The 23,615-nt window shown below is 43.0% G+C and overlaps 1 protein-coding gene across 1 annotated transcript in view; it reads left to right on the top strand.

Annotated features, from left to right (window-relative positions):
- Window positions 1-20,619, top strand: part of LOC120910395 (alpha-2-macroglobulin-like protein 1) — a 56,278-nt gene extending 35,659 nt beyond the window's left edge. The window contains exons 8-13 of the mRNA XM_040322152.1: window positions 1,392-1,485; window positions 5,059-5,173; window positions 10,203-10,312; window positions 13,209-13,367; window positions 16,974-17,180; window positions 20,545-20,619. Of these exons, the coding sequence (XP_040178086.1) occupies window positions 1,392-1,485; window positions 5,059-5,173; window positions 10,203-10,312; window positions 13,209-13,367; window positions 16,974-17,180; window positions 20,545-20,619 (760 nt within the window). The remainder of the gene's footprint in view (window positions 1-1,391; window positions 1,486-5,058; window positions 5,174-10,202; window positions 10,313-13,208; window positions 13,368-16,973; window positions 17,181-20,544) is intronic.
- The last annotated feature ends 2,996 nt before the right edge of the window (window positions 20,620-23,615 follow it).

The raw sequence follows: 23,615 nt of genomic DNA, 5'->3' as shown, positions 1-23,615 counted from the left end.
GAAGTCTCTAACACGTAGAGAGCGTCCTGCCGCACATATGTAATTCCCAGGAGGGGGTGAGCACGTCACTGACCACCGCAGTAAAGCCTCCCTTCACGGTGGTGAGTAACAATCAGAGAAGCAGGAAGTGAACAAAACAGAGAAGAAATAGAGCAACTTCTGAGCAAAAACGAACAATGCTTATTATGATTTATTTTTTTCATTTACAACCCTTTTAAAGTTTCTTCATGGGAAATGTCAGTTCTCAGACTACATTAACATGTGCAGACCCATGCCCCTTTTGTCATGTTTGAACACAAAAAGAAACTTGTGACATCAAAATGTGAAGATTAAGGCTCTGTTCAGACATATGCAAATTGGATGTGGGGCAACAAATGGCACCATGAAATTACAGGATCCATACCTCCCTAACCTTTGATGATGATCCGTTCCTAATTTTTGAGATGGGAACAAGGGACACCTATTAGCAAAAGTATGTAGGCATAGGACACATCCCCAGCCACACCCCCTTAAAGGAGAAATATACAAAAAAAAGATTGGTTAAACCCTTTTATTTGTGTGTGTGTGTGTGTATATATATATATATATATATATATATATATATATATATATATATATATATATATATATATATATATATATATATATATATATATAATTATGTATGAAATTGGATGAAAGGTTTAGCACTGGGAAACACTTTTTGAAAGGTAAAAACTGCATTTTATATATAACTATATAGATCGGACCAAAATGATGGACAATGAGAAGGAAAGAGGGACTTTGTTCTCAATCAGGGACATCCCCTTTGAAATCAGGGACAGTTCTTCTAAATCAAGGACATTCCCTTGAAATCGGGACAGTCCCGCAAAATCAGGGACAGTCCCTCGAAATCAGGGGCAGTCCCTCGAAATCAGGGACAGTCCCTCGAAATCAGGGACAGTCCCTCGAAATCAGGGGCAGTTCCTCGAAATCAGGGACAGTTCCTCGAAATCATGGACAGTCCCTCAAGATCAGGGACAGTTGGGAGCTATGCATGATCTATGGACATTTTATGCTGGTGAAAAGCACAGGGTGCAGGTAGGAAGATGTGTAATGCCTTTAGTCCATAAGGATATCGCCTATTATTAGAAACACCTGATTATTCGTGCAATTTTCGGCCAATCATAAAACCACGCAGATAAAGGTCAGGCGCATCACTAAGACCCGTCTTGCATTAATGTGGTGACAACAGCTTATCTCATTTCTGGTATAGTTGTCACAGGGACAATAAGTCAGGAAAAATATCTCCCTTAATGAGATCATAGACAAAAAAAAAAACCTTCCTGCATTGGATGAAAGCATTGTATTGTTGGTGTAAAATAGACTTTTCTGTGCATTGCCTTTTACAGATTTACTTATGGGAAAGGAGTCATCGGAAGTGTCAGTGTAAAACTTTGTCATATGAGTTACCCCGACAACATCTGTATCTCAGTGGGTGGACAGGTAAGCTCGATATTCAAGGGGCTTTCCCTTTTCATGTAGACATTTTACATTACATATTTTTATATTCCCTATATTGTCAAAAGTATTAGGACACCTGCCTTTACACGCACATGAACTTTAATGGCATCCCAGTCTTAGGCCCCTTTCACATTGACGGACCGTTCGTCCGTTTATTACAAGTCCGTTTACGGACTTGTAATGCATCCCTAAGGGATCGCGTCCGTTAGCGGATGGAGCATTCGCTAACCTCCGCAACCATCCGCGTCCGCCAGGATCCGTTTTTTCGGACGGAAGAAAACCCTATTTTTCTTCTGTCCGGCGGAACGGATCGGATGAAGATGGACAGACGGTCCGTCTTCATCCGATTCCCCATAGGGGAGAGCGGAGGAAAGACAGGGCGGTCTTTGCACAGTGTGCGGGGACCGCCCTGTCCGCCGACATCTCAGCGGGGATTACGGATGATCCCCGCTGAGCCGACGGACACACACGGAGCGGACACAAAAACCGTCCGCTCCGTGTGAAAGAGGCCTTAGTCTGTAGGGTTCAATATTGAGTTGGCCCGCACTTTGCAGCTACAACAGCTTCAACTCTTCTGGGAAGATGCATGTAAATGCAGGTGTCCCAATACTTTTGACAATATAGGGTATCAAAAAATGATTTCAATAAATACATCTTATATATAAAAAAAAAGATAAAGCACCAGGTCATGTAGAATAATATTATTGGCTATTTTTAGTTTTAAATGAACACCCCTCTTTGTTTTTATGTTTTTTTTTTGTTGGTCATGCAGTGGCTTCAATTGGGGGGTACGAGCGGGGACACCTGCCAGAGGGGCGACACCATCAAGTAAGAAGTGCGATGGTGTCATACCCATCCTTGACAGCACATGGACCGGCGCGCTGACACTAACTGCATCATTTACACTGTTGGGCCGAAACCTCTGCAGGCCACTGACAGGTTAGACAGGAGAGAGCCTGATGGGGGGGGGGGGGGGGGGGTCACCTAGTGTTTTACTGCACCAGGGGACACCATCCTTGGTGATGCCCATAGGCGTGTGCCAGGTGTGCCCAGGCTCACCCTAATCACCATTTACAGCACAGATTCCCACTACTGCCTTGGCTCCCCCCTTCCCCCTGCAGTGCTACCAGCTTCCCTCCTCTCCCACCAGCTGTTGCTGCAAGGATGTTTTAGGATGAGTAGTCAGGCCCCTTACACACGGTCGGACAAAACCGATGAGAATGAACCGAAGTTCTGTTTTATCGGACCAAACCGACCGTGTGTATAGGCCATCGGTCTGGTTTCCTTCGGTCCAAAATTTTAAAACATGCTTCAAAACCAAACCGATGGACCGCTGCCCGATCGGACCAAACTGATGGTTAGTACAGAAAAGCATCGGTTCAAAACCCGCGCATGCTCAGAATCAAGTCGACGCATGCTTGGAAGCATTGAACTTCGTTTTTTTCAGCACGTCGTGTGTTTTACGTCACCGCGTTCTGACCCAATCGGATTTTGAACTGATGGTGTGTACACACATCAGACCATCAGGCCACTTCAGCGGTGAACCGATGAAAACGGTCCGTCGGACCATTCTCATCGGTTTTGTCCGACCGTGTGTACGGGGCCTAAGGGGCCATTAAATATAAAATTGACCATACCCTTCCCTTTCTGAATGAACATCGTGAGTGATCGGTGTGTGCTTGAGCTTTGGGGTGCACACCCTAATGCAATATGCTGCACACACCTATGGTGATGCCACTGTGGTCAAGCATGGCAAGTGTAGCTTCTCTTTAGATTCCTGAGACTTTAGATGAAGTATCATGATGGTATCTCTCACATACTAGTAAAAAAGCGTATCCGGTCAAGACCTGCTTTTATGGAATAACCTCTTATGGCACACATTCTGTAGATGAACGCTCCCCTGCACCATGCTAATATATATGTTTTAATTTTTAAATAGTATAATGGTATCAGACAGTTACCGTATTATAGGCAGCTTCAGTGGCTTCTGCAATCCAAAACCATTTTTTTTTTCTAAATTAAGTTTCCAGCTTACAGTTAGGGTTGCCACTTTTTTTTCCAAGTCAAACCTGAACACTTTAGCGGCGCACAGCAATCTTATTTTTTTTTTTCATATGCTATAAGATTGTAACAGACCTGGGACACCTTTGGGCACTCCAAAGAGAATATTAATGTGGCGCGCATAGTGCTCCCTCACCCTCCTGTCAGGCCCTGTTCTGAGCCACATTCCTGTCTGAATTATTGTGTCTGGGACTGAAACCTGGACACACGATTCAAAACCCAGACTGTCCGGGTGAATCCCGGAGAGGTTGCAGCCCTACTTACAGTATATGTGCTAACATTGGGGTCACATGATTGAGAACAACTTTGATTGGTTCCTAATCATTAGTATGGACCAGATTTGTCTGTGAGTTTGACAGCTAGCAAAATTACTGATCAAAGTGATGAAATCGATCAGTATATCTACAGCATGGTGCAGTAAAGACGTCCGGCGCAAGCCCGCCTAATTCAAATGGGGCGTGTACCATTTAAATTAGGCGCGCTGAACGTTCTGCGCATGCTCCGATAGTAAATTTCCAGACGTGCTTTGCGCGAAATTACGGCGCCCCGACGTGTTTGTGAATGGCGATGTGCGTAACGTACTTACGCCGAATTTTTTTTTCTAAATTCGACGCGGGAACGATGGCCATACTTTAACATGGCTGGTGTAAAGTTAGGGCATGAAAAAACATGACTAACTTTTCGATGGGAAAAAACGAGTTGCGACGACGTAACGCACGCGAGTAGCTTCGTGGATCGCCGTAAAAGCTAATTTGCATACCCGATGCTGGAAAACGACACAAGCTCCACCCAGCGGCGGCCGCGGTATTGCATCCTAAGATCCGACGGTGTAAGTCAATTACACCTGTCGGATCTTAGGGCTATCTATGCGTAACTGATTCTATGAATCAGCCGCATAGATACTCTCCGAGATACGACGGTGTATCAGGAGATACGCCGTTGTATCTCTTCTGTGAATCTGGCCCTAGGTGACCCCCCCAATCATCCTGTCAGTGGGCTGCAGAGGTTTCGGGCCAACAATGTAAATGATGTAGTTACTGCCAGCGCGCCGATCCATGTGCTGTCAAGGATGGGTATGACACCATCGCACTTCCTATTTGATGGTGTCACCCCTCTGGCAGTTGTCCCCGCCCACACACCCCAAATGAAGCCACTGCATGACCAAAAAAAACCCCCATAGAAACAAAGAGGGGTGTTCATTTACAAGTAATAATAGCCATTAATATTATTCTACATGAGGGAAATGCACACGTGGGTTACCCTCAACCTGTTCCTGTGTAAACAAGCCCTAAAAAAAAAAAAAAACGCCCCACTACCTGTCCTACCCACCCCCATCCCTAAACACTTACCTGGCTCCTGTCACCCCTTTAGCACGGTCTCGGCTCCAGCATCACTTCTGGTTTTATAGGAGACACTGGCCATAGGCTTCCCCTGCTGTCAGTCAAACTCTTTTTGTAAGTTCAATGTTTTTTTTTTTTTTTTATATCTATCCAGACAGACATCACCGGCTGCTTCACTACCACGGTCAACACCAACGCTGTGACAGAGTATTATTATGGTAGCGGTTACACTATTACAATGGATGCAGTCTTTACAGAGCAAGACACAGGTAGGATGATGGAAGGGCGTCACGGGATTGGGGATATAAACAATGCTGTATCCTGGCCTAGGCCAACAAGGCCCAGGCCTAGGGCAGCACTTTGCAGTGGGGCAAATTGTGCTACACTGTTAGTGTAATGCAAACTGCTTCTAATTTTGACTGTCTTATTAGCCTGGACCACAAACCGTCCTCACTGTGTTATATGTTTGTGTATTTGGCATGGTTATATCTTCTTGGTCTTCTCCATAAAATTAATAGAAATTTGTGCTTAAAGGGGTAGTAAAGGTAAATGTTTTTTCACCTTAATGCATTAGGGTGAAAAAACATCCGACGGTACCTTCCCCCCCCCCGAGCCCCAGTTTTACTTACCTGACCCTCGAAAGTCCCGCGCTCGCCCCCGTCATCCTCCTCGGTTCTCAGTCTGTGGCCGTTGATTGGCTAGGTTGGATGGATTGATAGCATCGCAGCCATTGGCTGGTGCTGCTGTCAATCACAACTAAGTAAATCTACGCAAATTAAGGGAATCCAATGCCCCCCCAGGCCCTCAGAACTAGTGTCCCCACTTGAAAATTTCAGGGCGGGTCTTAAACAGAAAGGGTGTGGTCTTGACAGAAAGGGGTGGGTCATATTTAAAATAGGGGGTGCACGAGTTTAGTCAGGCCTAGGGCAGCACAAAACCTAAATACACTACTGGATATAAAGTCGATTGTTTTCATTTTTCTGGGCTGATTGAGCACAGAAATCCAGGAGAACGATCTGTATCAATAATTGGAACTGTCATGGTAAAATAATAACAATATATTAAAAATACATTTTTATATGATGATGATTATGGATTGTTAATAATAATAATAAATGAAAAATACATCTTGATATGATGATAATTATGATTGTTAATAGTAATAATAAATTAAAAATATATTTTTATATGATGATGGTTATGATTGTTAATAATAATAATAATAATAATAATAATATATTAAAAATAAATTTTAACCGCTTGCCGACCGCAGGTCAGCTCGGTTGCGCAAAATCACGTAATATAACGTGATTTTGCTTTGCTGCCACTAGGGGGGCACCCGCAATCGCTCGTGACAGACCAAAAACCGGGAGCTGAGTGTGTAAACGCACAACTCCTGGTTCTTTCAGGGGGAGAAATGACTGATCGTCTGTTCATACAATGTATGAACAGCGATCTGTCATTTCCCCTAGACCATGGGTCTCCAAACTACGGCCCTCCAGTTGTTCAGGAACTACAAATCCCATCATGCCTAGTCATGTCTGTGAATGTCAGAGTTTTACAATGCCTCTTGGGATGTGTAGTTTCGCAACAGCTGGAGGGCCGTAGTTTGAGGATCCCTGCCCTAGACAGTCCCACCCCCCTTCAGTTAGAACACAACCAGGGAACATTTTTAACCCCTTGATTGCCCCCTAGTGTTAACCCCTTCCCTGCCAGTGACATTTTTATAGTAATCAATGCATTTTTATAGCACCGATTGCTATAAAAATGGCAATGGTCCCAAAAATTTGTCAAAAGTGTCCAATGTGTCCGCAATAATGTCGCAGTACCGATAAAAATCGCAGATCGCCGCCATTACTAGTAAAAAAAAAAATATTAAAAAAATGCCATAAAACTATCCCCTATTTTATAGACATTATAACTTTTGCACAAAGCAATCAATAAACACTTATTGCGATTTTTTTGGGGGGGGGATATTTATTATAGCAAAAAGTAAAAATATTTATTATTTTCAAAATTGTCACTCTATTTTTGTTTATGGCGCAAAAAATAAAAACTGCAGAGGTGATCAAATACCATCAAAAGAAAGCTCTATTTGTGGGAAAAAAAGGACATCGAAATTGTTTGGAAGCCACGTCGCACAATCGCGCAATTGTCAGTTAAATCGACAAAGTGCCAAATCGCAAAAAGTGGCCCGGTCATTGACCAGCAAAATGGTTCGGGGCTGAAGTGGTTAATGATGATGATGATAATGATTATTATTATTAATTTATTGTTAATAATAATAATATATATAAAAAAATATGTTATTGTAATAATAAATATATCCACTTCTAGATTGCCCACTGTATATACATCACTCCCAACCGTCCGAAGGAACTGTCCCTGATTTGGAGCAATGCCCCTCTGTCCCTCTTTCCTCCTAATTTTGGTCTGATCTATATAGTTGTATATAAAATGTACTTTTTGAAAAATAAAAAGTGTTTCCCAGTGCTAAACATTTCATCCAAATTCAAAATTGCTGCATTTGTAAATTTTTAAAAGCCAATATAAAAGAATAAAAGTGGTAAAAAAAAGCCCTTGTGGATTTAATTAACCTTTTTTTATTTATTTTTGTAAGTTAATTCTCTTTTAAGGGGCTGCGGCAGGGGGCATGTCCCATGCCTACTTACGTTTGGTAGTAGGTGTTCTTCATTTCCATCTCAAAATGTTGGATGTATATATACATCAATACTTTGACGTTGTTGTATACCATGGTTATGGCAGCAGCTAGCTTCCATAATCTCTGTATTTTTTCTTAACAATGAGCCATCCTCTTTCACATAAAAGTGGTCCTGGCGGCAAGTTCGCCACAGAATCACTTTTATGTTCAGTGAGAGAGGTGCCCCCACTCCCACCGCTTCCTGGTCATTTTCCCCCACTTATCGGTAGTGGCAAAAATGATCCGAGGTTCAGTGGTAACTACCCTGATTAATGCAAGTAAACCGGCTTCCAGGACCATTTATTATAGGGTCTGGAGGGCCTATGTTTCCTGGTGTGAAACCAAAAGATGGCTTCCCCAGAAGTATGCCATAAGCAGAATTCTTGCCTTCCTACAGTTGGGGGTAGAAATGAAGCTAGCCTTGAGTACGATCAAGAGTCAGATCTCAGCCTTGTCAGTGTTTTTTCAAAGGCCGCTTGCTTTGCATTCTTTGATCCGGGCCTTTATACAAGGGGTAACACGTATAGCTCCGCCAGTAAGGTCACCCTTGTGCCCATTTGAATCTAGTTTTGTCAGTTTTACAAAGACAACCCTTTGAACCAATGCGCAATGTTCCCTTGGTTCTTTTGACAAAGAAATTGGTGTTCTTAGTTGCGGTAACATCCGCAAGAAGAGTATCAGAATTGGCAGCTTTTTCTTGTAAAGAGCCATACTTAGTAAGGCCAAGGTGGTGTTGCGTCCTCACCCAATCTTTCTGACTAAGGTAGTGTCAGGATTTCATCTCAATCAAGATGTTGTCCTGCCTTTTTTCTAGAACCTCGTTCTGTGGAAGAGAATTTGTTACACTCTCTCAATGTAGTGAGAGCAATTAAAGCCTATATGAAAGCAACAGCTCAGATACGGAAAACGTATGTTTTTTTGTACTGCCAGATGGACTCAGAAAGGGGCAGGCAGCGCCAAAATCAACCATTTCAAAATGGATTTGTCAGGTTATTATTCAGGCTTATGGCTTGAAAAGAAGGGTTCTGTCTTTTCAAGTTAAAGCACACTCTACTAGGGCAGTCAGTGCTTCATGGGCAGTGCATCACCAGGCTTCTAGGATTCAGATTTACAAGGCTGCAACTTGGTTGTCAGTACATACATTTACTCAATTCTATCAAATGGATGTAAAATGGTAAGAGGATGCCGCCTTTGGGCGTAGTGTGCTGCGGGCAGCAGTATAGGTCCTCGTGTCTGATGGCGGCCTGACTTTTTGTTTTGTGTCTCCCTCTCCTCAGAAGGCATTGCTTTGGGACATCCCACATAGTTATTACTATGGCTGCTCTGTGTCCCCTGATGTACAATATAGAAAATAAAACTTTTATAACAGCTCACCTGTAAAATCCTTTACTTGGAGTACATCACAGGACACTTGGGGCCAGATTCACAGCAGAGATACTACGGAGTATCTCAGATACTCCGTCGTATCTCTCAGAGTATCTATGCAACTGATTCATAGAATCAGTTACTCATAGATAGCCCTAAGATCCGACAGGTGTAATTGTTTTACACTGTCGGATCTTAGGATGCAATACCGCGGCCGCCGCTGGGTGGAGTTTGCGTCGTATTCCAGCGTCGGGTATGCAAATTAGGTTTTACTGCGTTCCACGATGGTTTTTCGCGTTCGGTACGTCGTCGCTAGTCTAGTTTCCCGTCGCAATTTTAGTCGTCGTTTTACCTGCCCTAACTATACATAGCCCACGTATGGGCTGATTAAAGTATGGCCGTCGTTCCCGCATCGAAATTTCAAAATGTTTTTCTCTTGCGTAAGACGTCCGGGAATACGAAAGTACGCTACGCACGTCGCCGTTCGAAAAAATGACATCACTTCGCGCAAAGCACGGCGGGAATTTCAAAACGGAGCATGCGCAGTAGGTCCGGCGCCTAATTTAAATGGCTTTGAATTACGCAGGCTTACGCCGGAGGCCGTCGGCGTAAGTTTTCATGCAAGTGCTTGGTGAATCAGGCACTTGCGATGAAAACTTGCGGCGGTGTAACGTATCTATGATACGTTGCGCCGCCGCAGTTCTATGTGAATCTGGCCCAGAGGTCCTGCCCCTCTTATTGGGATATATTGCTTGGCTACAAAAACTGAGGTACTCCCTGTATGGGAGGGGTTATATAGAGGGGGACTTCCTGTCTTTCAGTGTACCAGTGTCCATTCACCTATAGGTGGCGTATAACCCATATACGGTAGTTATTACTATGGCTGCTCTGTGTCCTGTGATGTACTCCAAGAAAAGGATTTTACAGGTAAGCTGTTATAAAAATCCTATTTTTTTCTTTCACTTTGAACCTATATGATTTTTATTTGTTTTTTCATGAACACTTGATTTTGATTACTTTTTCACAACACTACTGACAGAGTGGTGAATTTTGGAGAGGTGAGATAAGATTTTACACTTTGTTGTATATTGTTTTTCAGCAGATTATGTCACTATTTTTTAGATGGTTTTGTATATGAAAGGAACTAACAGTCGTAAGCTTTTCTTGAATGTTTTCTTCATTTCCCATGATGGGTCTGATTTGAAATATTCTCTTTGTATCCTGTGTTTTAGGTACCCAGGCTGCTGCCCATAAGGATGTCCCCGTTGCATTGTTTTCAGAGACTATCACATTCAAAGAGATTGGCACATATTATAGGACAGGATATCCCTTCTTGGTGACGGTGAGTTGGACATTTACTGCTGGCATTTGAATCTAGACATTTACTGCTTGCAGATTACTTTGTATTTGGATTATAGTAGAGAAGGTCATGATGTGTTTCTAATCTGGTAGAGTAGGTCAGGTTCCTATTTGTTTAATTTCTGGCAGAGCACACTGTGTGACTTGTTTCCTATCTAGTACAGCAGGTCATGAGATGTATATTTTCGGGGGTAGCACAAGTCATGTGATGTGTTTCTTGTCTGGTAGAGCAGGTCACATGATATGTTTCCTATCCAGTAGAGCAGGTCATGTGATCTGTTTTCTATCCAGTAGAGAATCCACAGATTCAGTGTACTGCAGTCTGCAGTGCACACACTTACCCACGGTCCAGGCTAGAATCTCCGGCATCATTCACACACAGCCAGGAATTCTACTGATTTTCATATTCCCCGCCAACACATCCCCTCTCTTCAGATACAGAACACCGGGATAGTGTGGGCGGGACTGGAAGGAGGAGGAGCTGTATTTCTCCCTGCTCATATGTGAAGAGAGTGGGGGGTGGCTAGATTTGCTGGGCTGTGAAAGAGTGTCATAGACTGACACTCGGCTCAGCTTGCAGTGACCACTCTTGGAATTTACAGGCTGGTTCTCCTGTCTTAAGGATGGGAGAAATCAGTCTGTTTTTTCAGTAGCTGAGATGAAGGCTTCCCCCCCCCCCCCCACAGCTCGTGGAGTCCTTCCTGCAACGCGCTCTTCTCCGTGCCAATGAGGATGCAGGAGAAGGAGCAGATCGAGTGGCTGTGGTTGTGTGAGCACTCGCATTATGCATTGTCAGTGAGCAGAGGGAGGGGCGAGCAGAGCTGACTGGGGACACTCTCCCTCTCAGGAGAGACTGTGTTACTCCAGTGGGGGGGGGGCACATGGTGCGGAACAGCATAATGTTGGGGGGGTTAGGGCCCCCTGTGGCCCCCCTAGGGTCGCCATTGTCAGTAGAGCGGGTCATGTGATGTGTTTCCTATCCGGTGGAGCAGGCCATGTGATGTGTTTTCTTTCTAGTAGAGAAGATCATATGATGTGCTTCCTATCAAGTAGAGCAGGTCATGTGATGGGTTTCCTATCCAGTAGAGAAGATCATATGACGTGTTTCCTATCCAGTAGAGAAGATCAGGTGATGTATTTCCTTTGCAGTAGAGAAGATTATGTGATGTATTTCCTATCCAGTAGAGCAGGTCATATGACGTGTTTCCTATCCAGTAGAGAAGATCATGTGATGTGATTCCTATCCAGTAGAGCAGTTCATGTGATGTTTTTTCATTTGGGGGTAGCACCTTGGGCAAGTTTTTCCTATCTGGTTAACCAGGTCACATGAGGGATTTTCTATCTGGTAGAGCAAGTAACGCGTTTCCTATCTGGCAGAGTAGGTCATATGATGTGTTTACTATCTGGTAGATCAGGCCATGTGATATGTTATATTAGGTAAAGCAGGTCATGTGATGTACTTCCTATCTGTTAGAGCAGATCATGGGATGTGTTTTTTATATGGTAGCGTAGGTAAGGTTTTCTATCTGGTTGAGCAAGTCATGTGAAATATTTTCTTTCTGGTAGAGCAGGTTATGTGGTGTGTTTCCCAACTTGTGGAGCAGGTCATGTGGTCAGGTGTCCTATGTGGCGGATGAGGTAATATCATGATTGTAAAATTTGATATAAAATATTATGTTATAAGTGTCCTACCTAGTAGTGGAGGTCATATAATGTAAATCTCTTCTAGTAGAGCAGGTCATTAAATGGGTTCCCTATCTAGTAATACAGGCAATGCAACGTGTGTTAGATCTGGTAGAGCAGGTCACGTGATGTGTATTAGATCTAGCAGAGCAGGTCACGTGTTTGTTAGATCTGGTAGAGCAGGTCACGTCATGCGTGTAAAGCCTCGTACACACGATCAGTTCATCTGATGAGAACGGTCTGAAGGACCGTTGTCCTAGGTTAACTGATGAAGCTGACTGATGGTCCGTCGTGCGTACACACCATCAGTTAAAAAAACGATCGTGTCAGAACGTGGTGACGTAAAACACAAGACGTGCTGAAAAAAACGAAGTTCAATGCTTCCAAGTATGCGTCGACTTGATTCTGAGCATGCACAGGTTTTTAACCGATGCTTTTGCATACTAACGATCGGTTTTGACCTATCGGTTAGGCGTCCATCAGTTAAATTTTAAAGCAAGTTCTCATTTTTTTGACCGAAAGTTAAATAACCTATGGGGCCTACACACGATCGGTTTGGACTGATGAAAATGGTCCTTCAGACCGTTGTCCTCTGGCGATCCTATCGTGTGTACGAGGCCTTAGATCTGGCAGAGCAGGTCACGTGTTTTTTGTTAGACCTGGTAGAGCAGGTCAAGTGATGTGTGTTAGATCTGGTAGAGCAGGTCACGTGATGTGTGTTAGATCTGGCAGAGCAGGTCACGTGATGTTTGTTAGATCTGGTAGAGCAGGTCACGTGATGTGTGTTAGATCTGGTAGAGCAGGTCACGTGATGTGTGTTAGATCTGGCAGAGCAGGTCATGTGATGTGTGTTAGATCAGGCAGAGCAGGTCACGTGATGTGTGTTAGATCTGGCAGAGCAGGTCACGTGATGTGTGTTAGATCTGGCAGAGCAGGTCACGTGATGTGTGTTAGATCTGGCAGAGCAGGTCACGTGATGTGTGTTAGATCTGGCAGAGCAGGTCAAGTGTTGTTTGTTAGATCTGTTAGAGCAGGTCACATGATGTGTGTTAGATCTGGAACAGCAGGTCACGTGTTGTTTGTTAGATCTGTTAGAGCAGGTCACGTGATGTGTGTTAGATCTGGAACAGCAGGTCACGTGTTGTTTGTTAGACCTGCTAGAGCAGGTCATGTAACCAATATTATGTCTGCCATAGCTGGCAGTTACGGACCGGAATGGCTCGCCAGTGCCAGCTAGAACAATCGAACTGGACGTCAATTACGGAAGTGACGTATTAATTGGAACCACAGACCAAAAAGGAGAAGTGACATTCAACCTGAAAACATCATCATGGACTAACCAAGTCTCTATAAGGGTAAGTTGTCATCATACATATATTCTTAGTATGCCATTTTATAGATGAAATGTGATCATCCTCATTTTTTTAGCCTCCCTATGCCTCCAATACTTCTCACACTTGGACTCCAGGCAGAAGATATACAAGACACACATCAATGCAGCTCTGTAAACAGTAATACATTCTTAAACATATTCTACTTACAAGCAACATATGGAGCCAATTGGTTGTGTTGCAGCGCACAGAGCATGCTGATGAGAGGAGAGAGCAAAATGATAGGGTTGAGGAGGGACAAGACCTGTAAAGCCGTGTTCACACGATCGGTTTGTCCGATGAAAACAGACCGATGGACTGTTTTCATCGGACAAACCGATCGTGTGTGGGCCCCATCAATCTTTTTTCCATCGGTGTTAAAAAATAGAACATGTTTTACATTTTTTCCTATGAATAAAAAAACGATAGAAAAATCAGATCGTCTTTGTGGAACTCCATCGGATCAAAAATCCACGCATGCTCAGAATCAAGTCGACGCATGCTCGGAAGCATTGAACTTCATTTTTTTCGGCTTGTCGTAGTGTTTTACATCACTGCGTTTTGGCACGGTCGGATTTTTGACTGATGGTGTGTAGGCAAGACTGATGAAAGTCCGAAAAAGTGACGAAAAAATCCATCGGATTGGATTCAATCAGATATCCGATCATGTGTACAGGGCTTTAGTGTTTCTTGCACAGAGATGTGTGAGATTCAGAACTGGATGGACAAAAATACAAATCCTTATAAGTTTATATATACTGTAAGCTTTCTTGATTGTATTTTAACCACTGGGCGCCCAGAGGACGTCATATGACGTCCTGGGCTTTGTGGTGGTATATCTGAATGATGCCTGCAGCTACAGACATCATTCAGATATTGCTGTTTCCACCTACACCATAGGAATAATCATAGCAGCTGGCTGTTCTGCCGCTTGATCTTTCTTACGGGCGGCGAAAGGGGACATTCCCCCTCCCGCCGCTCTCCGGTGCTTCTCTTGACTCACCGCTGTGATCGGGGAGTCAGAGAAGGGATCCGCCGACCCCAGATGCTGATCATAGAGATTACCGGAGGACCAGATGGTCGCCGGAGTCTCTATGATCGTCGGAGGCTGGGTGCGATGTTATGACGTCACGCCCGGCCTCTACATTAAAAAAAACATCGCTGCCTCGGCTGATCGTTTTTTTATTTTAGGCTTCCCATCCTGCCCCCGTGTGCTCGCACACAGAAGCGAACACATACGTAAGTCCCACCCACATATGAAAATGGTGTTCAAAACACACATGTGAGGTGTCGCCGCGAACGTTAGAGCGAGAGCAATAATTCTAGCCCTAAACTTTCTCTGTAACTCAAAACATGTAACCAGTAAAAAAATGGGGATATGGGGATCTTTAAGTTCTGAAGATTGGCGCCATTCCACAAGCGTGTGCAATTTTGAAGCATGACATGTTAGGTATCTATTTACTTGGCGTAACTTCACGTTTTTACATTAAGCAAACAAATTGGGCTAACTTTACCGTTTCTTTTTTTTTAAAGCATGAAACAGTTTTTTTCCCCAAAATAACTGTTTGAAAAGTTGCTGCGCAAATACCGTGCGAGATAAAAAGTTGCGATGACGGCCATTGTATTCTCTAGGGTCTCTGCTAAAAAAACATGTATAGTGTTTGGGGCTTCTATGTAATTTTCTAGCAAAAAAATTACGATTTTTACATGTAGGAGCGAAGTGTCATGCCGCGTACACACGACCGTTTTTCATGTCGTGAAAAATGCCATTTTTTTATGTCATTAAAAACGATCGTGTGTGGGCTCCAGAGCATTTTTCTCGACGTGAAAAATGGGCATTAAAAATTTAGAACATGCTCTAAAATTTCACGTCATTTTTCACGTCGTGAAAAACGGTCGTTTGTAGGCTTAAAAGACGGGAAAAAAACATGCATGCTCAGAAGCAAGTTATGAGACGGGAGCACCCGTTCTGGTAAAACTGGCGTTTGGAATGGCGATGGCACATTCGTCACACTGTGACAGACTGAAAAGCACAAAGACTGAAAAGCGCGAATCGTCTCTCACCAAACTTTTACTAACACGAAATCAGCAAAATCAGCCTAAAGGGTGGCGCCATCCGAATGGAACTTCCCCTTTATAGTGCCATCGTACGTGTTGTATGTCACCGCGCTTTGCTCCAGCATTTTTTTTTCACGATCGTGTGTAGGCAACGCCGGCTTGACAAGAATCATGTCGAGAAAAACGTAGTTTTTTCTAGGACAAGAAAAATGGCCATGTGTACGCGGCATCAGAATTGTCCTGGGCTTGAAGTGGTTAATTTTAGGCAATATACACAGACATTTATATATCCTTCAAAAGGACAGCTTTGATCCCACTATCGTGTTTACTTAGCACGGTTGGGTTGGAGACATCTCTTAGGCGGCGTACACACGATCGATCCATCCGATGAGAACGGTCTGATGGACCGTTTTCATGGGTTAACCGATGAAGCTGACTGATGGTCAGTCGTGCCAACACACCATCGGTTAAAAAACGATCGTGTCAGAACGCAGTGACGTAAAACACAACGACATGCTGAAAAAGACGAAGTTCAATGCTTCCAAGCATGCGTCGACTTGATTCTGAGCATGCCTGGATTTTTAACCGTGCCTACTAACGATCGTTTTTTTTCTATCGGTTAGGTATCCATCGGTTAAATTTAAACCAAGTTGGCTTTTTTTAACCTATGGATAAATAACCGATGGGGCCCACACACGATCGGTTTGGTCCGATGAAAACAGTCCATCAGACCATTCTCATCGGTTTGACAGATCGTGTGTAGGCGGCATAGCTCTAAAAACGATGAAGCCTCATGAACACAGGATGTCAAAAATGTCACCTTTGTGGGCGTTTGACCTTTTTTTAAACTCAAAACGCTCCTCTAGGCAGAAAAAAAGTCCGGTGTGCGTGATGCCTATTTGTTTTGTTTTGATTCGATATTTACATTATTTTGTTTACTTTATTTTTGGAATTCATTTTGTTTATTCATATTCTAATCTATTTGAATTTTCTGCATTTGGAAAATTCGAAATTGATTAAAATTCTATGTGAATTCCATTGAAATGCATTCAAATCAAATTCCATTTGCAATTTATTCATTCTATTCAAAATTCAAATTTTGGTTACGGTAAATTCTTTCTATTCCATTCTATTATTTTATTTTCTGTTCTATTTTATTTTATATTCTATTCTTCTCCATTCTATTAAAATGTATTTGATTCTATTTTTTTATCTATTCAATTTTTTTTCTATTCTATGCTATTTTATTATTTTCGGAAATTTGAATTCGATTCCAAAATAATTGGAATTCGAAAACTATTCAAATTTCATCCGAAATTTGGTTTTGTTATTTCGGATTCATTTAAATTTGTTGCTATTGTAATTCCAAAATTCGGATACATCCGAATTTCCGAATAAGGAAAAATGTGTCCCGAATTTCAAGGCGGAACGAAATAAACAGCACATGTCTAAAAAATGTCTATTAGGCTCATGTATGGAGCACTGGTGCGATTATTTCTTGTACTGACTATTACAATTCTATTTTATTTTTAGCCGTTTTTAAAGGGAAAGAATGGCAGGGTGACGAACAATGACTATCGAACCGTTTCTCCCATTTATACCAGAGCCAAGTCCTTCTTGCGGCTGCAGCCAATCAATGACGTTATCAAATGTGGCAAGAAAGAAGTGGTCCTGGCTCAGTACATTATAAACCCAGAGGACCTGGAAAGGGGCACCAAAAGCGTGAACTTCTATTATATAGTAAGACTTTCCACTCGTGGCTCTTCTTTCTGCCGATTTCTATCACAGGCCTCTAGGGGTAGCTTTAGCTTAGGCTTGGTTTACACTTATACAGTTTACTTTTGATCCATCTCTGCTTTTTATGGTACGTTTTTGCACACATGTATTTCATGCTTTTTGTATGCGTTTTGCATTTTTTCTGCTTTTTTTTGGCCAATTTGTTGTTGGGCAGAGGACCGCCCACTGTATATATACGTCATTATTTTGACGTTATATACCATGGTTATGGCAGCAGGCAGCTGCCATAACCTCGGTATCTTTTTATACAGTGGGTGATCCTCTTTCAGATAAAAGTGGTTCCGGTGGCGGTTTCGTCACAGAACCACTTTTACGGGCGGCAGGAGAGGTGCCCCCCCCCTCCCGCCGCTTACCGGTCATTTTTCCCGGCTTACCGAAGACGTTGGTAGCAGCAAAAATGATCTGATCTTTTGGACTGATGGGCAGGAAGTCGATTGAGGGAAAGATGACCCCCACTTGGCTCTATGTCCTTGGAGGACTGGAGCGATGTCAAACATCACCTCCGCCCCCTGGTCTTAAAGGGCCCTTTTTTTTGTTTTTGTATGTAAAAGTAAAACAACATTTTGTTTTACTTTTAAAGCGGAGTTCCGGCCACAATTTCACTTTTTAAATATAAATACCCCTGTAATACACAAGCTTAATGTATTCTAGTAAAGTTAGTCTGTAAACTAAGGTCCGTTTTGTTAGGTTGTTACAGCATTTAAACACTTATAAAATAGAAATTGACTGGGGCCATCTTAAGTGTGGGCATCATGAAGCCAGACTGTATGACTTCCTGGATTTCAGCCTTGCCGATCTCGCACATGCTCAGTGCTGCACAAGCAATGTAATAGTTTTCAGATCAGGTTTCAGCACCTGTACTGTCCAAGTCACATGATTCTTCGAGACTGGGGAGTGCACAGACTCCTGGAAAGTTACACCCACTACATTCCCAGGAGTCTGTGTGGTGAAGCTTAAGCACCTAGGTGCAGGAAGTGGGAAGATTAACTATTCTGCCTAGCAACAACACTTTGAAGGCATCTAAAAAATTATTATTTTTTCTTAAAGGACTAATGAATTTTTTTTAAAACTACTGATGTAATGTTATATTTATGGGTGGAACTCCACTTTAAGTGTAAATGTGAGGTATTTTTTTATCCCAGATCTCGCATTAAAGAGGCCCTGTCCTGCTTATTTCTATTACAAGGGATGTTTACGTTCCTTATAATAGGAATGGCTGTGATCCCAAAAAATTATTTTAAAGGGACAGTGTAAAAATTTAAGTTAACCACTTAAGAACCGCCTCCTGCACATATACGTCGGCAGAATGGCACGGCTGGGCACAAGCACGTACAGGTACGTCCTCTTTAAGTGCCCAGCCGTGGGTCGTGGGCGCGCGCCCGCGGCGCGCTCCCGCGACCCGGTCCGAAGCTGCGGGACCCGCGGACCCGATCGCCGCTGTAGTCCCGCGATCGGTCCCCGGAGCTGAAGAACGCGGGGGAGCTGTGTGTAAACGCAGCTTCCCCGTTCTTCACTGTGGCACCGTCATCGATCGTGTGTTCCCTTATATAGGGAACCACAATCAATGACATCACATCTACAGCCACCCCCCCTACAGTTAGAAACACAGATGAGGTCATACATAACCCCTTCAGCGCCCCCTTGTGGTTAACTCCCAAACTGCAATTGTCATTTTCACAGTAAACAATGCATTTTAAATGCATTTTTTGCTGTGAAAATGACAATGGTCCCAAAAATGTGTCAAAATTGTCCGAAGTGTCCGCCATAATGTCGCAGTCACGAAAAAAATCACTGATCACTGCCATTAGTAGTAAAAAAAATAAAATAATAAAAATGCAATAAAACTATCTTCTATTTTGTAAATGCTATAAATTTTGCGCAAACCAACCGATAAACGCTTATTGCGGTTCTCTGGGCATCTAGTCTTACAGATACAATCGGCAGGTTTGACACCCCTGGCCTAGAGTATGACTAAAGAAAAAACCTTTTTCTTCTAGTTTTGGATAGAGTGGAGAGGGATTACAACCCCTGTCAGTTTTTATTGCTGTCTGTGCCCATGTTAGGGAGATTCCCTGTCTCTGTTGGTCTTGTTTACTATTATCGTTAAAAGTGAAAGTAAAAGAAAATCCCAAATGTTGGGCTGTCCCCAGAAAAGTAAGAGAAATCTTTTAATGGGGACGCTGGTTCTAGTGAGCTGGGGGAGGGGGTCCAGGGCATTCCCTTAATTTGCAGGGATGTCGCCTCACTTCCTGTTTGGCTTTGAGACAGGAAGTGAAGGGAAATCTCTGCAATGGGACACAGATGGTGAAAAATCTGACAGGGATTTTAACCCTCCCTTACTCTATCCAAAATGGAAAAAACAAGTTTTGCCTGTAGTTCTACTTTAACTCACAATCTCTGAAGCTTGATAACTCGACATCTTGCACATCGTAAAAACGCTATCATCCCAAACTTGTGCAGATCATAACACAAACATCAGATAGGTCAAAAGAATCATTGTGTGTCTAGCTTCCTACAGAATACAGTACGTTATTTGTATTGAGCCCCATTATTGGTGTCATTGGGAGGAATTGTGCCCCATTATTGGTGTCATTGGGTTTAATTGTGCCCCCTTATTGGTGTCATTGGGAGGAATTGTGCCCAATCATTGGTGTCATTGGGAGGAATTGTACCCTGTTGTTGGAATCAATGACTAAAATAGTGTCTCAAGGGCCGGATAAAAGCTAGCAAAGGGCCTCAGTTTAGAGACCACTGCTCTAGGGCAAAGGTCTCCAAACCCTTTGCTTGTCTTTATCTGGCTCTTGGGGCATTATTCCTCCAACTGACACCATTTATGGGGCATATTTTCTCCCACTGATACCAACAATGGGGCACATTTCCTCTACCTGACACAATTAATGGGGTACCATTTCTTCCACTGATACCATTGACGGGGCACCATTTCTTCATCTTATATCAATAATGGGCCACAAAACCTCACATTTTAACCAATGATGAGGCATTGTTTACTCCAACTGATCATCATGGGGTATATTCTACTCCAATGGCCACATTCCAGCCCCCCTAAAGCCTGAAGGGCAGTAAACTGGCCCTTTGCTTTGAAAGTTTGGAGACCCCCTGCTCTAGGACCTTTGCTTTCAGAAAAATACAGTATATCATGTTTGGGGGTTTTAGTTAATCTTCAGGCCTAAAATTATTTCTTAAAACATGTTTTCAGGAAAATGCTAAAAACAGGTCTGACAGTTAAAGGGACAAAGATAGTGACGTGTGCTTTTACCTGATTTTTTTTTTTTACTATATTTTTTAGGTTGTTGGCAAAGATGGGATTATGGTAAACGGAACTGAAATAATCAAACTGAAAGACAATGTCAGTAAGTACTGAACCCAATATGACCCAAACCTGGGTCAACCATGTGGGGCTTTCATGAGCTCCCTTATGTGCCCCCCACAGACCTGTTGTGTATAGCGGTAGAATCCTTTTTAGTTCTTAGGGGCCAACTCATTATTGAACCCTACGGACTAATACTGGGATGCCATCAACCGCATAAGGACTGCCCCAGGTACATATACTGCAGAAGGGCGGTCCTTTAGTGCAAAATCACATACCTATACGTGATTGTTTCCTTTGGCTCTGGGAAAAACACGTGCGCCACCGGAGCCCCGCTCCTGTTGTGTTTGGCCACAGCGGCTCCAGCGGCACAAATGTCCGCTGGATACTCAGTGATTGTTCCAAGAGAGGCAGAGTAGCGATCTGCCTATGTAAACAAGGCAGATCACCGTTCTGCTTGTATGGAAGATGGAGATCTTGTGTTTCTGTAAACAGTGGGAGATCTCTTTCTTCCTTAAGCAAACCATTCCCCACACAGTAAGAAATCACTCCAGGGAACACATTTAACCCTTTGATTGCACCTGATGTTAACCCCTTCTCTGCCAGTGTCATTAGTACAGTGACAGTGCATTTCTTTTAGCACTGATAACTGTATGGGTGTCACTGGTCCCCAAAAAGTGTCACATAAGCCTCGTACACACAATCAGTCCATCCGATGAGAACGGTCCAAAGGACCGTTCTCATTGGTTAACCGATGAAGCTGACTGACTGGTCCGTCGCGCCTACACACCATCGGTTAAAAAAACGATCGTGTCAGAACGCAGTGACGTAAAACACAACGACGTGCTGAAAAAAATGAAGTTCAATGCTTCCAAGCATGCGTCGACTTGATTCTGAGCATGCATGGATTTTTAACCGATGGTTGTGCCTACTAACGATCGTTTTTTTCCCATCGGTTAGGAATCCATCAGTTAAATTTAAAGCAAGTTGGCTTTTTTTTAACCGATGGTTAAATAACCTATGGGGCCCACACACGATCGGTTTCGACCGATGAAAACGGCCCATCAGACGGTTGTCCTCTGGTTAACCTATCGTGTGTACGAGGCCTTAGTGTTAAATTTGTCTGCCGCAATGTCACAGTCCCGCTAAAAATCACTGATCCTCGCCATTACTAGTAAAAAAAAAAAAAGTTAATAAATCTATCCCAGTGGTTATAGACGCTATAACTTTTGCGCAAACCAATCAATACACACTTTTTTTAATCAAAATTATGTAGCAGAATACATATTGGGCTAAATTGATGAAGACATTTAATTTTTTATTTTTATTTTATTGGATATGTTTTATAGCAAAAAGTAAAATCATTTTTATTTTATTCTTTAAATGTCTCTTTTTTTGTTTATAGCGCAAAAAATAAAAACCACAGAGGTGATCGAATACCACCAAAAGAAAGCTCTATTTGTGGGGAAAAAAGGACATACATTTTGTTTGGATACAACATTGCACGATCGTGCAATTGTCAGTGCTGTATCACAAAAAAATGGCCTGGTCATGAAGGGGGTTAAACCTTCCGAGGATGAAGTAGTTAAAGTTAATGTGCGTGTAAAGGCAGGTCTCCCAATACTTTTGACAATATAGTAAATAGTATTAGGAGCAACTGCAGTATACTAACTTGCCACTAGATGTCAGTGTTGTCCATAATTACAGACAGCAAATGATTTTGGCAAGAGACCTGCAAAGGGGGAAAAAAAGCATCACTGAGAAGGAATATCAGGTTCACATCTAGGACGGATGCGGCTCACAGCAGGGGTCCGGTGCGTCTCTGTTTCAGGGAAGAATCAGGGCTGCACTTTTGCCTGAATTCGGCCCTGAAACGGAGCCAAAGACGCACAGGACTCCTGTGCAATTCGCTCCGCGGCCGCCCCGGAGATGTGTGAACCGGCTCCATAGAGAGCCAGTCACAATCTCCTGTCATGTGAATTGGATGCGGGGAAATCCTCATCCAATTTGCACTAGTGTGAACCCAGGCTTAATGCGTTATACATTCTTCTTTAAGGACGCGTAGCAGGGGTGTGTCCTATGCCTACATACTTTTGCTAATAGGTGTCCCTCGTTCCCATCTCAAAAAGTTGGGAGGTATGCCTATGGTCCAGAGCAGTTTTTCCTGTTCTACCAGGGGCCTGCCTATTTAGTAATAACTTTGTCATTACTTAAAATAACACACTAGGGCTCCTTTTGACAATTTTTTCCTGCAAAAATAATTTGATTTTCTATGTAATCTAAATACAAAAAAATTATATTTTGACAAAAATGTAAATAAAGTGGTTATTACTAGGGTTGAGCGAACCCGAACTGTAAAGTTCGGGTTCGGTACGAACTTTGGGGTTTTTTGTACCCGGACCCGAACCCGAACCCGGACATTTTGCTGAAAGTTCAGGTTCGGGTCCAGTGTTCGTCAATTTACGGCGGGCTGCAGGGCAGCCAATCACCATTTGTTTTAATTGTTTTACTTCCATCACAACCATGCCTACTTTTGGCATGGCTGTGATTGGCCAGTGCAGCATGTGACCCAGCCTCTATATAAGCTAGAGGCACATAGCACAGCTTGTCACTCTGCATTAGCTAGGGTAGGGAAAGGCTGCTGCTGATCTGAGGGAGAGATTTAGATAGGACTATCCTGCTTCACAAATCTACACCAGCAACGTTTCTTTCTGTGAGATACTCTGCATTAGCTAGGGCAGGGAAAGGCTGCTGCTGATCTGAGGGAGAGAATTATATAGGAGTCAGTCCTGGTTCACAAATCAAATTGCACCTGCGCTGCATCTGTTCCCGTGAGATAGTCTGCATATTGCAGCTGCACTGCATTTCTTTTTGTGAGATACTCTGCATTAGATAGTTTAGGGCAAGGTTCCTGCTGATCTGAGGGAGAGAATTATATAGGAGTCAGTCCTGGTTCACAAATCAAATTTCAGCTGCACTGCATATGTTCCTGTAACATACTCTGCATTAGCTACTGTAGGGAAAGGTTCCTGATTGTGCTTATAGGGAGA

This window comes from Rana temporaria, chromosome 8 (assembly GCF_905171775.1).
Source record: "Rana temporaria chromosome 8, aRanTem1.1, whole genome shotgun sequence".
Taxonomy (NCBI): Eukaryota; Metazoa; Chordata; class Amphibia; order Anura; family Ranidae; genus Rana; species Rana temporaria.
This window is presented reverse-complemented; position numbering and strand designations above follow the sequence as displayed.